The 17,512-nt window shown below is 40.9% G+C and overlaps 1 protein-coding gene across 1 annotated transcript; it reads left to right on the top strand.

The window, feature by feature from the left end:
- Positions 1–4,532: 4,532 nt before the first annotated feature.
- LOC147854486 (glucan endo-1,3-beta-D-glucosidase-like) lies at positions 4,533–8,388 on the top strand. Its single transcript, XM_087331553.1, has 2 exons — positions 4,533–4,678; positions 6,068–8,388. Exons 1-2 carry the CDS (start codon positions 4,533–4,535, stop codon positions 8,121–8,123), a joined length of 2,202 nt encoding a protein of 733 aa, XP_087187679.1. The 3' UTR covers positions 8,124–8,388.
- Positions 8,389–17,512: the final 9,124 nt, after the last annotated feature.

Raw genomic sequence — 17,512 nt, 5'->3', positions numbered from 1 at the left:
GCCACCTGGACTTTGCTGAGGTGGGGGACAAGAGGGCTATCGTGTCGAAGGGGGATCAAGGAAAGATCATATGGCGGCGAAGATCAATCGCTCCTGTGGAATGAGGGCCACCGGGACTTGGCTGAGGTGGGGGACAGGAGGGCTATTGTGTCAGAGGGGGATCTGGGAAAAGATCATTTGGCAAAGAAAGATCAATCACTCTTGTGGACTAAGGGCCACTTGGACTTGGCTGAGGTGGGGGACAGGAGGGCTATCGTGTAGGAGGGGGATCGGAGAAACTCATGGGGCAAGAAGTTAGTGGGCAACCTAAGGTGAGGGGGGAGAGTTGGTGGGGCAAGACATAAAAGTGGTGTGAGAAGGTGAGAGTGCCTCAGGTGAAGGTGTAGTGAGCTTGCGTGCTAGAGAGGTATAGATGGCGATCGCAAAAAACGACTTGGATGGAGGAAGCGGTGGATATCGGGAATCCTAACTAGTGAACTAAGGCGGTGCTAATAGAAGAGATACTACTACAAGAGACTAACAAGAGTGTCGGTGATGGTGGTGAGGGCAATGCTACCTACGAAGCGGAAGAGGCAGATGCTTGGATGTGGGGAACGGGTACCACGCATCTCCACCAATATGTGAAATGTACATAAGAGATCAAAAACCAGTCTACTTAGCTTCTTACTTCTTAATCAATTTATAGTTGATACAACGGAACCCATTTGGGTTGGCTTGGCTAAAAAGGGTGTGCAAAAAGGGTGGGTCATTTTGGGCACACACATCCTAAAAAGGGTGTGCTAAAAGGGTGGTTCAAGTTGGGTACGTGCATCCTAAAAAGGGTGAACTAAAAAGGTGGCACAAAGGAACACATGCACACCACAATATATACATGAACTATACTTCAAACAAATTCCCATGGATAAAGCAAGTCACAATGATAAGAATCTGAATATTGAAAAATCTAAGGGAATGATGCCATTTATAGATGGATCACTTGAAAGTTGTATTAAACTATATCTCAAAATTATGTGCAAAAGATTATTGATGGACTAAATGCAAGGTTCCCTAATTTAAGCTTAAGCCTCTTCAATGCAACAAAATATTCAGCCCATGCCATTATGCAGAGGATGATGTGATTAGGGATAGTAAAGCAAAGACATGGTTGGGAATTTTGATTTCTCACTTACAACCAAATGTTCATGTCAATGCATGTCTTCAAATTTTACATGATGCAAAGGCTTGTGAAATGGAACTCTATAGGTTTGTTGACACTTTACGTTTAAATTGTGAAGGCTATGTTATGCGTGAAACTTGGCGTATGTTTTGCAAAATGAAGGATTGGCCAGATAGTTTCCCTCATTTGATGAAATTATGGCACACTACTTTGGTTATTCCATCTAGCACAGTTTCGTGTGAGAGAGGGTTCTCCAAGCAAAATCTCATCAAAGAGATGAAAAGAAATCAATTGAATATAGAGCCTTTAGATTATTTAATGTGAGTCTTATTGAATGGGCCACACATTGAAGAAATACAATGGGATCGTGTATATGAAATTTGGAAAGATGCAAAGGATAGAAGGGTATATAATATCTTGTTTAGTACGAATATTCAATGTATTTACTTTTTGAAGGGCAAATTTTTTGACAAACAGTCATTTGACAGGCAAAAATTTTGGAATACCGTTCTCATGACAGGCAATATTAGCCGTCAAAAGGCAACACTGGTTGGACTTATGGATGATCACCAATTTGCATTCATGTGTTATCACCACTTGGCATTTATTCAAGCATGTTTTTTAGTCATCACAAAATCTTTTATGCTTGGCTTACGTTATTTCTAAAGGAACCACTTGGATATAAACAATGTAGGTCATGACGTGCTAGGCTTAAACTAATTACAAAAGCAAATCTTGGATATGTACAATGGAGGACATGGGTTGAAGTTCCTTAATGGCCTTTAATGATGTTATGACTTGATGACTATGGTATTTTGTATGCTATTTCCATATTTGGTCTTCTTTGGTGCTACATTTTACATGAGCCTTATTTCCCAAGGTTTTCTAAAGGATTCTATTTCTAGACAATTTCTTTGTTGACATTTGACACGTCTACCTGGTCTAGTTGTAGCACGATGCATTGTTCCCACTTACCCTATTCTTTGGTATATTTATCGTTTGACCAAATTATTCTTCTTGAATTTTGTTCATCTTATCTATCTCAACTTGGTCAAGAACCCTAGAAGTTTAACACACACGCATTGATCTAACTCCCATTCTTGTGACGTGACACACTACAAAGAAGCTATTCATTCTCTAAGCCTACTAGAGTGATCTCTCTAAGTAAGCCATGAGATTCAAATAAGGCATGTGTAACTAAGTTTCCTTATTTACATAAGGACTTTGAAATCTATCTAGCGCATAGTTTTAGAACATTTACTTTGTAGCGAACGTGTCATAGTATTTGTTTCTTGTCATTATACATTGTATGATGGTAAGACTTCAATACAAATGATATGGAGTTCAATACCATTTTATTACAAAATGGATGTTGTAAGAACCACGGGGATGAGTAACCTTCTACAACTTTCCTTGATCTCTATATTAGTGATGCATAGTGACTCTCAAATGCTCAATCACATTTATTTGCGCACGACATTGGTTAAAATAAAGTTGTGTACATGTGCCTAAAATAATGGTCCTAGTTCTTTAAGTCATATTTGAACTTATCCCAATTTGCAAGAGTTAATAGATTCATATATGAGTGTTTTAAATGCATGAGTGTCATGTGCACATTGTTTTGTATGAAGCTTGATTGTTTTTTTTCTAAGTGTATTATTGATTATTAATGCTCATATATACACATGTCTCCGTGCATGCAAAACATACTTTAGTGCACCTCATTGCTCATCATAACGCAATGAACAGCTACTGTGCGCGTTGATGTGCGTTGATGATCAATTGATGAACCATAAAATTTGATTAAAGATCAATTATTAAGTAAGGAATTGATTAAATATCTACCAATTGGTTAATGATAAATAGAATATCGCATAAAATATGACAAGCATGTGATTAATTGTTGAATCAGATATCAACATATAATTAATTGCTTGACTATAATCACAAATATTGATCGATCATTGAATAATATCGATAAACAATCTATTAATTCGGACTATGTCTATTAGTGTTTGAGGAAAGAAAAAAGGATATTTATAAATATATGACTCAAGCACAAAAACAAATATGTTAATCTCGAGATAATAAATGTTTAAGATACATTCTTCTTCTTTTTTCCAAAAAATCACTGGTTCGCATTAGTTAGCAAACACAATACAATAGAATTCAACCCGAATCCACAGTGGGATCAGAACATACAACCCGGAGGAACAATACAGAACTAGTAAGAAAATAGCAAAAACTCATGTTGCCCCTGTCTCCAACAAAACTGAAATAAGCGATATTTTACCACGTCTCTACTTATCCCAACGGACTCTTTTATAACAAAGATATTGGGGTAACACAACTATGATAACCCACTTGTGCTCCTCTTTTCAGACATCATTCTAGCATTTGAGGCATTGAAATCAAATTTCAAATATTTATATTGAAGCAATTGCCATAACATAATCCAAATGTTAGAAAATTAGTAGCAAGCAAGAAAAAAACAAAAAACAATTTCTCACTCCTTTGGTTTCTTGGATCCAAGAATAAGCAACGAGAAAGAGAAAAAAATTAAGAATATCAAGCTTTGATACCAATATTACAAATCAAAATTAAGCCATAAATATTGATACCAAATGTCGTTTGAGGTGCTTAACTGAACCAATTAACGTTGAGTGATAGTCAAGAGACAAACATAAATACCATTAGTGATCCATAACATCAAATATTAGCTTCAATTATACCGTGGAAGTTGAGATGAACGGATCTTGAAGTAGAGAACATTGTCTCGCCAATAGAATCTCAACATCTCATAATGTAGGAATGAAGGGTGTCGTTTCTATGTGCAAAGTGTTATTCTCTATTTTGCATGCCGTATCCTTTAGGATTGTTCCTACGTTGGTAAGAAGGCATTGGGAGTGAAACATATGACAATTGGTTACCACCCAAAAGTAGCACTTACCTTTCATGATAGTTACCCTATCAAATGTTGGCCTAAGAGGAAGAGTATGATCCAGAGGCGGAGGTGTGAACCGGAAAGGGATAAAGCCGGAGTTATCGATGATTTAGATTAAGGAAATGCCAGATCCCGGATAGTTGTACCGATCCGGATCCGCACCGTTCTGTAATCGGGTAGCTGAATGAGGCACCGTTTTGTAACCTTACCGAATGCCGATATAAAGAGTCCCGATTGATGTATGATTTATGGAAGTAATGCAAGTTGAATTAATAATGATCTATCTTATTGTCTCGCTTGTTACCCATCTTGTTTACTTGATGTCTGTGCTATAATTCATTATCTTACGCGTGTAATTGAGTGTCGGATACGTTTTTAGTGTTCCGAAAAGGAACCGTATATTGATAAATGTTTGGGTGAGAATCATAATTCATGTCTCCGACCACCCCTTTGGATACGAATTCCAGAAAGGAATACCTTGGGTTTGCGGTTAGTCCAAGCCAGGATAAAATTCAAATTCATGGGCCATGCAATCTGCAAGTGGAAAAATTTCTTGCTCTTGCCGATGACCATGGAAGGTGTTGTCAGGTGGTACGATGTCCCTTAGAAGACAACCATGCATTCACACTTTCACAAAAGGAAGCCCAAATATGGCAAGAACGAATGCTTTCTTTTACTATTGCAATGATCATGACAAGGGTTGATAAAAAAAATAGATATCCAAATGACGGCTTGCTTTTTATAAGGGTTCATGTTTCGGTCAAAGGAAACATATGGCTACGGCACATAACATTGTCATGGTTTAACACGATAATCCCATGAATAATAGAACAAAAGGCATTGAATTATGTAGCAAACTGTATCTCTAAACTTGGTGTGCTTTGTGATGCATGCAATTAGGATAAAGTGTCAGCAAACAAGGCATTGATATTCTCCAAACCAGTGCACAAAAGCTTGTATGCAAAAAAGGATGGGATCCCACAACCTCAAAATACAAAAGAGGGACATCAAATTGGCATGGAGAACGATAGAGATATACATAGATGCATATACAATGGATATGCGTGCATGGAGGAGCCCCCCATACATACATACACACATACATTATTACATACATACATACATACATACATATATACATACATACATACATACATACATACATACATACATACAGTACTACATACAATTACATACATACATACATACATACATACATACATATAGATAAAAATATAGATATACATATGTACGGAGATACATGTATATCATGCATGGAGGAGCCCGGCCCCATACATACATACATACATAAATACATACATACATACATACATACATACATACAGTACTACATACAATTACATACATACATACATACATACATACATACATATAGATAAAAATATAGATATACATATGTACGGAGATACATGTATATCATGCATGGAGGAGCCCGGCCCCATACATACATACATACATAAATACATACATACATACATACATACATACATACATACAGTATATATATGGATACATGCACGGAGCCCTGCAGTACACACATCTAATATAGCCTGCATTCTCCTCCACCTTCGGACATTCTTATCCTCATCTCTATTTTTAGTATGATCTTTTTTCTGTCTCTGTCTCTGTCTGTCTCCATGCATTTTGCTACGTGATTTCTGGATATGGCCGTCAACTGACAAGAGACATTAGCGCAGACGATCTTCTTCTTCTTCTTCTTCTTCTTCTTCTTCATTTCTTGGTGTCAAAATCAATACCACTTACGATATATATAGATCGCCATTGCCTATGGCAGAACAGGCATGGACATGGCACATGCTCTTCATCTTCTTCTTCCTCCTCTTCCTCTGTTGCTTCTTCTCCTCCTCCTCCTCCTCCTCCTCCTCCCACCATTCTTCTCCTGCGTCCAACTCTGCAAGATCGTCTCTACACTCAGCCATTCGCAGACTTCTTCCTGTTGATGATGAGGTCCTCCTTGTGTCTGCAGGTTCACAGCCGTTCCCTTTATCAGTGAAGACTAATATACCTCCCCCATCTGGCCTTTGGGATCCGACGCTACTCCAATCGCCCCTGCCTACAAACACGCCATGGCTGAATTACATCCTCAATGAAGGAAGCGTACCTGAATACATCCATCCATATCTGATTCAATCCAAAGATGGAGCCATATCCATGGGCTACCCTTCTAGGATAGTTCAACCAGGATTCATCATTCAATCCTTTGTTCCAGATCTCACCATTTCCTGCAGCGCGCTCTCTTCTTCCTCCAAGCATGTGGTCAGCCATTACGACGATCTCAGCGTCACTCTCCAGTTTGAGGAATATCTGAGCGTGCCTCTGGTGAGAGGTTGCCCTTATATCACTTTCGTATTCCATGGCCATGGATCTGCAGTCCGAATCTCGTCCATCCATGGCGTGATCGAGCTATGGAGCCATGCGGATCTCACCAAGCACAGAATCACATTCAACAATGGCCAGAAGTGGCTCATCTACAGCTCTGTTGCTTTAAAGTTGTCCTCAGATCTGAGTGTCGGCCATGATTTCCAAGGGTTTCTGAGAGTGGCATTCCTCCCATCCGATGGTGATGATGATGATTCAGCTGAGTCTGTCTTGGACAAATTCAAATCAAGCTATCCTGTACACGGCCATGCCGATCTGTCTGCTCCATTCCGAGTGAAATACTCATGGGAGAGGGTGGGGAGTGGGCAATTACTGATGCTAAGCCTTCCTATGCACCGAGACATGATGAGCAGAGATCTACTACTCGGATCTCTGCAGAAGCTCTCCTATAACAGTATAGATGGGGAGATGCAAGGAATCATTGGAGATTCATGGGATCTGAGCGAGAATCCCATCTCGGTAGATTGGTATTCTGTTAAAGGCATTAATCTTGATTCCAAATCGAAGAAGAAGGCGATCACAGATGCGCTCCAGAGCGAAGTGGCCGGACTAAAACCGATCACTACCGATTCGTCGTACTTCTATGGGAAGGCAGTGGCCCGGGCGGCCCGGATGGCTCTTATAGCCCAAGAGATGGGCTCTGTCGAGCCGGCCCAGACGGCCCAGACGATTCTGAAAGACTCGGTGGAGACTGTCCGGAAGTTTCTTGTAGCATCGTTGACGCCTTGGATGGCCGGGACATTCAAGGGGAACGCGTTCCTCTACGATGACATATGGGGGGGCCTCACGACCCGCAATGGTGCCATGGATTCGGGTGCGGACTTCGGCTTCGGTCTCTACAATGATCACCACTATCATTTGGGCTACTTCTGCTATGCGGGGGCGGTCCTAGCCAAACTCGACCCATCGTGGGGAGCTTCATACAAACCTCATCTCTACGCACTCGTAGAAGATTACATGAGCTTGGGCGGGCGCCATAACCATGCTAGTGATGCCCTTTTCCCGAGGTTGAGGAACTTCGATCTCTGGGTTCTGCATTCTTGGGCGGGCGGGCTGACCGAGTTCGCCGACGGGCGCAACCAAGAGAGCACGAGTGAAGCCGTGAATGCGTATTACGCCGCAGCCCTTCTGGGCCAGGCTTTCGGGGACGATGACCTCATTTGTACCGCGCTCACCCTCGCGGCCCTCGAAATGAGAGCGGCCCGGGCCTTATGGCACGTCCCGTTGGGCAGCACTCTCTACGAGAGCGAGTTTGTCTCAGGGAATCGGGTTGTGGGCGTGTTGTGGGCGAACAAGAGAGATAGTGGCCTATGGTTTGCCCCGGCCGAATGGAGGGAGTGCCGCCTCGGCATTCAAGTGCTCCCAATCGTCCCGATCACAGAGCTTCTGTTGGGCGATCTTGGGTTTGTCCGGGATCTCGTGGATTGGGCATTACCCGCTCTGCAGCGCGCGGGTGCCACGGACGGCTGGAAAGGATTTGTGTATGCCATGCAGGCTTCCTACTCACCTCAGCAAGCTCTGGCAAATGTGCTCACCTTGAGTGAGTATGATGATGGCAACTCTTTGACAAATCTGTTGTGGTGGATATTCTCTAGGGCCTAGGCCGTATATAGCCCATGAGGCCTGGTTTAGTTACCTTTCATGCTCCTACCACCATCACCTTGACTCATTGGGTGTCAATATTTGATGGGTCCCCCTAAATATTATTTTATACCAGGACAGCATCGGATCGTATGTGCTTGCTACCAGATTGCCCGGTGGTCGTCCAAGCTTTTCTTATCACAATATTTTCTGTTTATGTTATCGCTCCGCACAATTTACCATCTGTAGACCCAAGCAATCGACTCGACCCTAACTCTCTACGTCGAGACCTTGAACTCCAATAGTTTGATGGTTTCCACAAATAAATGTGTTATTTTCATATCCTCTGCTATTCAAGATAGCACCCATCTTTCCAATACTTTGATAGTTTCCTTATATGTGTTATTTTCATATCCTCTACTATTCAAGATAGTACCCATCTTTGTATACTATTGTTTTGTTCCAACTACACGAACAATAAATGACATCTTTTAAAATGTTTACCTTTTGGGTACTTACCTTTTTGTTCAACGCTATGGGTGCTTAAAGTCGTGCAATGTTAGCCCTAGGATATTCATTGTGTATTTTGGCACCGAGTTTTTGAAGGTTTCGTTTAGAGTTGTATGGACTTTGGATGTTTTCGTGGTTGATGTAGTAGTCTCAAAGGTGGTGGAGGTTGAATAATGTATCTTGCTCCGTCCAGTGGAACAATTTCCCAAAGATAAATTCTTTCTTACTCTTTTTTTTGGCTCTTCGTCGATCTCAAGCCTTGCTTGTAGTATTCTTTGCTGGCAGCATTGTGTAGGATCATACCACTATCTACCCTTCGGTTGTTGAGATGAGTGAGAGTAGGTGGCAATTCCTCTAGACCTAGTAATGTGCAAACTAACTACTAAGCAACCCTAATATTTATGTTCTTCTTAACATGTTCCAAAGTTTAACACTTCATTTAACACATTGGAGAAATTAATTACACTAATTAAAAGTACTTAACACAAACACATGAAAGTAAGAAATCACAAACACGGATCAAGTTGTGCAAAATTACAAAGGCTTTTAAGTCTTCGTAGTATAAAACGATTAGCCTATAAGGTCTACAATTAATGAAAGTGATTACCTAAAAAGAAAAAGACTATAACTTTATAGCTTAAGAGAATAATAAATCCCTCAAAGATTTATACTTTCCTTTTATGGTCTCTTTAACTCTAATTGTGTCCCTTTTTTGGAAATTATAAAGTCCCTTTCTATTAAATATTTGTTGGATATCTTACCTCAGATGTTACAATCTTGTGATATATTGAAGAACCTTATAGAAGTAGTGCAAAAGACAAAGACAGTCCAATAGAAATACAAAATGATTTGCCCACTTTTGTAGTTTGGATGTTACATTCCTCATCAAGGTTCTAACTTTTATGCTTGTTTCAATAAAGATAAACCTTCTGCCAATCTAGAAGATGCTATTGTTTATTTCAAATCCAAAGGGGAAGTTAGTGTCTTTTGTGACATGGTTGCCCATACAAGAAGTTTCCAATTTGATGCACAACAATCTTTCATGCCAAATATCTTAAGGATGAAAGAGGATTTACAAATTTATAATCGCTCTTCTAGTGATAAAAAAGATCCACACCATTTGGGAAGTTACTCCTACAAATGTGCAATAGTACCAAAATGTCTATTGCAAATGGTGTACCCTGATAACTAAGCATTAATGGTTTCACATGTAGAAAACACAATGGAAATAGTGTGACTGACAATGTACTAGTTTCCGAAGGTATTTTGGATTGTATACATAAATTCTCAATCGGTCAATGGACACTGCAATCCAATCATAAGACTTTATGTATTGACCTCAAATGTATGCATAGGTTTGATTGTAAGAAGGCCATTGAAAATAATAAATAATTGCACTTGAGCATGAACCTTAAACGAGCACCTTTGTATTCCAAGATGGTTAAGGATATGTTACAAATGACAAAGATACAACATGGTGGCACAATAGAATGCAAATGGGAGGCTTTTACGAAAGTCATTCTCTCATGAACAAACAAATGTTTTTCGAACAAGCAAACATCTTGGAAATGCATCAAGAAAAGTTGCTTCTTGGTTGTTCATGTTCGACTTGACATGTGCATGTTGCATTTTGTCATCTTTAGGATTTAGCATCGGACCCTTCTATATTTTATAACTAAATTATTTTCATTTTGGCTCTTGTAAGACTTTCTATTGAATTCCTCCATGTTCAGGCATTCTTCTTTGGAACAGTCTTTTCTTCTACACGAATTTGAATTCGGTTACCTTGACTTGTCGATGATTCATTTGATGAAGTAACCTTCTTTTTTCTTGTCATGTTTTTGACATATTCCTTTTACTTCATCCAAATCTCAATAAGTCGATTCGCTCCATCATCATCTTCTAGTGGAATACCGAGCATCATCCTTTCATCTCGATCAATGAATTTTAGGAACATTAATACTTTGTTCACCCCCACCAACCTTCGATATTGATCTGAAGGTCGACAGAATTGGTGCTCAAACTCATGCAATGACGTTATTTCATTTTTGTAGGTCAACACGTTCATGTTCACAAGTGCAAGGATCGCACATTGCACTTTTAGATTCCTTTTATAATTGTGCAATTTTAGGCAATATATAGAAACTTGATACACCAGTATCACCTGTTCCTCAACCCATATCGAATTTGCTATATGTTAATATTTAAAAAATACAACAATAGGAACATGTAGTTTTTTTAATATTAGTCAAGTTATTGATCTCGGAGAGGAAATGTAATTGAATTTCGATAATATCACAATGGTTTTTCACTTGACACAAGTTAAAGTTTCGAACTCCTATAACTAAATTTAGCATGTTTTTTGAAGAGGGGTGATTATTTTATCTCAAGGTTTAACCATCATGACGAGGGGTGGGTTGTAGAAGTGGGAGTGACGTCTGTAGTTAGTGATTATTATGTTTTACATATTCTAATCCTTAGTGTCATTTAGTATCCATAAACAATCAAAATAATAAAAACTTTAATATAACATCACAAAAGTAATGTTATGTCCAAAATGGATCAAGTGTGCATCAAGTGAAAACAATGAAAGGTTAAAACGTAATAGCAACATTACATATGTAACGTAGAGATGTAATGTAGAGACCAAAATGTAGACATTAATCTAACAATGAAAATTATGTAGCTTAGTTTAAAATGTGAATAGCAACATTACAAATGTAACGTGGAGACCAAAATGTAGACATTAATCTAACAATGAAAACAATATAGCTTAATAGCTTAAAATATCAATATATCATTGCAACAAGGTATCTAGATCATTCTCCTCTTCCTAATTTTTAGAACTCCCCTCACATATTGGTGTAGTGGTATCAACTCCAAATAGGCTGGCAACTACAAGGTCCTCTAGAAGTTCATCAAGATCAATAATCTCCTCAGGTTCACTAGCTAATGGAGGAATCGGCTCACGTGAGGCTGGTAGAAATCGTTTTGTATCTGCAATGTGCTTTGCCCCTACTTCCTTGTCCTAGTCTGGGCATTCCCATAAGGCTTAAATCCTCATGTTAATGAAACTCACTTGTTCATCGTCTTTCTCCAATGCAATAGTATTTCGGAAGAGCTTCAAACCACATGCAATACCTATCATGAAAATAAAAGAAAGATTGTTTTAACCAAATTACAAATTTTTTATTATGTAAAGCATAACATACATTATATAAAACCTTACCCGTGCTAGAGAATTAATCCAATATCCATTCTCCTTCTTTGGAGAACATTTCGGAAAGATGCATAATGAGATGTTGAGGCTTTTGATAAGGATTGACAATTTCACATTTAGTTGTAGTGACATGTCGCAATTTACATGTAATTGCTGGATACACCAACAGATTCAAACCTCCAACTTTATTTGAATCCTCCTTGATCCTTTGTCTTTTAATTTGATCATAATAATCAATTGTTATATATAATTCAATTGCATTGATGAACAGGAATGTTGGTCCTCTATTCATGTCGGTTTTTATCCTACAAATTGATAATGTGAGGAAGCTTGTAAACAGAACCGGCTTCACCGGATAGCAACAGAAAACAAACACAGGTTTAATGGAGAGCTTGGAACATACAATGTACACTGGAGAGACAGAGAAAGCAGAACAACATAAAATCAATCTCAAAAATAATACTTTGTACATACAATGTGCTCAGTGAGCACTTTTTACAAGTCCTTAAAATGACTGACAAAAGTATTGACATGTACTTCAATGCTCATAGTACAAGCGACTGTCACTAACTCCAAGAACTATGCCTATGTACTAGGCTTGGACTGTAGGCCTCTAACGGCCTATCGGTTACAATTTGATCCGGCTCCGGCTTATTCAGCCAACCTGGATCTAGTTGAGCTTTTCTGCTCAACACTCCTCGTCAAGCTCAACTTGAGGTCGAATCGTGGTGACAGTGTCTACCGGTCATTTCCTCTGGCTCCTCTTGGTGTCTTCCTGCCTTGCTCATGCTCAACCCGTTCGGTTCCGCTTCCCATGACCCATCCGGTTCTACGCTCCTCGACCTTCCCGGTCGGCTTGTCTGTTCATAAGGCCCCTCTTAGCTCTTTCGCAACTGTGACTTTGGTGTTTCCCGACACGTCAGTTCCTCCGTGTTGGTCGACTTGTGCCACCTTCTTGTCCGCTTGACCTTGAGTTGATTCGACTCCTCCCAATCAAACACTTCTTCCGAATCGGACGCCTCCGATTCATTCCAGCTCTTGCCCGAATTGGCTGTCTCCAATTTATCCTCAATCTTCAGGCCCTTCACCACATCAGACCATGGCCAGGTCTTGGCCTTCTTCTTCCGGTCGGCTCTCTCCCTCTTCACTCTACCGCCATCGCCGCTTATTCGGACTCTTTCGGATGTGCTGACTTCTTTAGTCGACTCATCTCCCTTTTTCTTCTTGTCTCCCCCTATTTTGGTTGTTTCCTTTTCTCCGGCTGATTTTCTAGTCCGTTTGCCTATTTTCTTGATTTTCGTTTCGGTTTCCTCCTTTTCCTTTCTCCCCCTCAAGTGTGGCACATCGAGATGCTGAAGACCAAGCATCTCTGAAAAGTGCTACAAGTTGTTAGTTCCGATTGCCTTGGTGAAATTGTCGGCAACTTGCCGATCCATCCGAACATACCGGAGTTCAACTTCACCGTTCAAGACCCGCTCATGCACAAAGTGATAATGCACTTCTATGTGCTTCGTCCGAGCATGGAACACAAGGTTCTTGGCCAACGACATGCTACAAATGTTGTCGCAGTAGATCGGGATCAGAGTCGGTACTTCGATTTAGAGTTGTCAAACCGGGGTCAAACCAACGAGCAAGAGAGGAGAGCGTACAACCCATGAGCGTGACAATCCACGAGCGTAACCAACAAACGAGAGAGGAGAGCATCACCGCCACAGTGACCACCACCGCAACAACCACACAGAAGACACACCAGACACTTCACGACCATGTCTTCCAAGAAGATGTCCCGATTGGAATCTAGGTACGAAACCCTAATCTGTATGGACACCTTCTCATTCATATCATTCTCCCTGTATGGCAATGTGAGAAACTCGATACTTGGTTTCAAGTTTCTCACATATGTGGAGCCTAACTCGATACTTGGTATCGAGTTTCTCCCCCTTTAGACCCCAACTCAATACTTGGTATCGAGTTGCTCCCCTTTTAGACCCCAACTCGATACCAAGTATCTGTAGAGAAATTAATCGTCAATCCACAAGAAAAGGAATATGCTGAAATACACAATTAGGAAACAAAAGAAAACAGTGTACACAGATTTTACGTGGAAACCCTAAAACGGGAGAAAAACACGGAGAACGGAGCTTCACTATATAGTGGATATACAATGACGAGATTAGAATACAACACTCTCTACACCGAGTGTATCAGCCACACAGGGCTCTTGGCGTATGCTGTTATAGAACACAGTTATGGCGCTGCTCGCTCGCTCTCCTCCCGTTCTCACACTTCTCTATCGCTCGCTCCAATAGAGGATCAATAATTGTTCTCACAACCACATTATGCCCTAAGTGTATTTATACTTATGCCCTGTATGGGCTATTTACAAATGTAGCCACTGTTATTGTCATTTCGATTATTATCTAATATTAATAATAGGCTTACTAATCAACCAACTCATCCGATCAGTCGGTTGCTCCCTGTCTTTGGATGTCGGCTCTCTATGAACTGTCGGCTCCTCCCACTGGAGGGACATATTCCTAACAAACTCCCCCTTCACTCCTGTGGGGTGGAGTCCGTTATTCCTGTCCTTTGTTGACAGACTCTAAGTCGGTTCATCGGTAGGTTCTTTGTTAGCATGTTAGATCCATTGTCATCAGTATGGATCTTCACGAGGGTAAACTCTCCTGCTTTGACTTTCTCTCGCAACCAGTGATACCTTCTCTATATGTGCTTGGTCCAGGAGTTGTATGCATCATTCTTGACTATATGTATGACACTCTAGTTGTCACAACGAAGCAAGAAATCCCTTTGCTTCATCCCCAACTCACTGAGAAAGTTTCTCATCTAAATCAGCTCCTTGCCAGCCTCTACCGCTACCATATACTCTGCCTCTGTGGTCAACAAGGCCATAGACTTCTGCAGTTGTGACTGCTCCCCCTACACAGGTCATTACGTACCCTTACGTGGATCGGTTTGAGTTTGCATCCCCTGACATGTTTGAGTTGGTAAACCCTTCGAGCATGGGTTTTCCAACACCATACCTAATGCATACTCTCAAGGTGCCTTTCAAGTACCTGAGTATCGACTTCACCGCTGCCTAGTGTTCTCCTCATGCATTACTCATGTATCAGCTTACTGTTCCCACAACAAATGCTATGTCTGGTCTCGTGCAGATTGTAGCATACATTAAACTGCCGACGACTGAGGCATATAGTGCTTTCCTCATTTCAACCTTTTCTTTCTCCCCTCTCGGCCATTGCTTTGAATTTAACTTGCAGTTAGTCGGCAGCACTGAGCCAACCGGCTTTGCTTCCGACATGTTGAATCTTTCCAGGATCTTCATCACGTATTTATCTTGTGACAACCACACCACTTTCTTAGTTATGTCCCGAACTATGTGCATCCCTAAGATCTGTTTAGCCGGTCCAAGATCTTTCATGGCAAATGATTTGCCTAAAGCTTTCTTCAAGGTTCCGATCTTCCTTGTATCTTGACCGACTATCAACATGTCATCTACATATAACAAGAGAATCAAGAAGTCACCTTCTTCGTACCTTTTGACAAACACATAGTGATCAACCTGTGTTTTCTGGAACCCATGTTCCACCACAAAGGATTCAGACTTCTTGTATCATTGGTGTGGAGCTTGTTTCAACCAATACACACTTTTCTTTAGTCGACACACCAGATTCTCTTTCCCTTTCTCCACAGAGGCTTCAGGCTACTGCATCTAAATTTCTTCATCCAGCTCCCCATGCAAGAATGTTGTCTTGACATCCAACTGTTCGATCTCCAGATCCATGATGGCAGTTATGCTCAGAATAGTTCTAATGGATGTCATCTTCACGACTGGAACGAATATCGTCAAAGTTGACACCCTTTTTCTATTGGAAACCCTTCACCACAATCTAGGCTTTATACCTAGGCGCATTGTCGACCTCTCAAGTCTTCACCTTGTAGACCCATTTGTTTTTGAGGGCTCTCTTACCTTTCGGTAATTCTAACAAGTCGTAGGTGTAGATTTCGTGCAAGGAGTCCATGTCATCTTGCATAGTGTTCAACGATTTCTCTCTGTGCTCGTCGGCAATGGCTTCATCATAGCACTCTGGCTCACCTTCATCAGTCAAGAGGATGTATTGACTGACATATGTTGTCGGTGCTCTCATTTCTTTGAGTGGGTATCTCCTTCCACTCATTGTTGGCTCTCGTTCAGGTGTCTCTACCGACTCTCCTCTTTGCTCGGGTTCATAAATGTCGATTGGCTACTGAAAGTTGGACGACTCCAACTCGTATTCCTCGATCATTCTTAACAGCTCTGTCGACTAAGACTCATAGTCGGTCGGTCTTTCCGAGTTGACCGACTTGGAATCAATTGTGCCAACCTGCTGTCTCCGAACAACCGACTGTGTCCGTTCACTTGTCCTCAAGTCGACAGTAGTAGAGGTTGACTGGGTAGTAGATTTCGACATCTATTGCTTCCAGTCATTTATCGTCTGGTCTTCCAAGAAGACTACATCCTGAACTCCTCACTACTTTCTTGTCGACTAGGTTCCATAGCCTATAGCCGAACTCATCTTCCAAGCATCCCATGAATATGCATGGCTTCGACTTACTGTTTGTGTGGAAACAACGGAATACTGCTCGGCCACAACTGAGTCTTGAATCACTTCGATGAGAATGCAACACAGGAATGGGAATAGAAGTACACACAGAAGAGAGTACACAAGATGTTTACGTGGAAAACCCTAAATGGGAAAAACCACGGGAACCCACAGACTCCAACCACCACTATGTAGGAAAAGGTACAAACAAAGACTTAGAACCAACGACCTCGAGCTCTGTATCTTCGCCACCCGGCGGTTACAACAGAGTATCGCTTTCTCTCTCTCTCTCTCTCTCCCTCGCTTATTGTACAACAGTTACAACAATATGACAACAACACAACTAGTGATTGCCCTAAGTCATATTTATACTTATATGAGCTTAGGGCTATTTACAAATATAGCCTCAATAGGCTTACTTAGAAAACATATTTACAGATATGTTTTCTCTTCCTGTTCTCACCGGCTCTCTCTTCCGGTTCTCACCGGGTCCTCTTTATTCATCACCGGATCCCATCCAGAGGGACCAAATTTGCCAACAATCTCCCCCTTCACTTCGGCGTCGGATGTCTCGCAAGCCCGATCCGCTTTCGGCATGCGTCCAGCTTGTCGGTTGTCAACACCTTGGTTAGCATATCCGACATGTTCTCCTTCATGTGGATCTTTGTCAGCATGAACTCTTGATCTTCTACTCTCTCCCAGATCCAGTGGTACCTCCGTGGGATATGTTTCATGTTGTTCGGTCGAGAATTACTTCTTTGCTAACACAATATAAGACGAACGTTCTATCAAGAAGTTGTGGTTAGGCGAATAGATACGAATTAGTTGTAAACTTATCGGTGATAACAGACACCGAGATCGTGACTTATGTAATATAGCTTAGACCGAAGGAAATAGATAGCAAGAGCGATTCGTACACAGAGGTTTCCTAACTAAACTCTATATTACTAAATACAATGATAGATTTTTACAATGCGTTCGGTTCCTTTTATAGGTAACCCGAAGGTCTTTTCTCATCAAGAAATCCTACTGCCTATAATTATCAAGAATTACAAAACTTTGTAAGTAACTATATCCTA

The sequence above is a fragment of the Azolla caroliniana genome, unplaced genomic scaffold, assembly GCF_043228905.1.
Source record: "Azolla caroliniana isolate FFs.n. ecotype wild unplaced genomic scaffold, voAzoCaro1.0.p SCAF_15, whole genome shotgun sequence".
NCBI lineage: Eukaryota > Viridiplantae > Streptophyta > Polypodiopsida > Salviniales > Salviniaceae > Azolla > Azolla caroliniana.
This window is presented reverse-complemented; position numbering and strand designations above follow the sequence as displayed.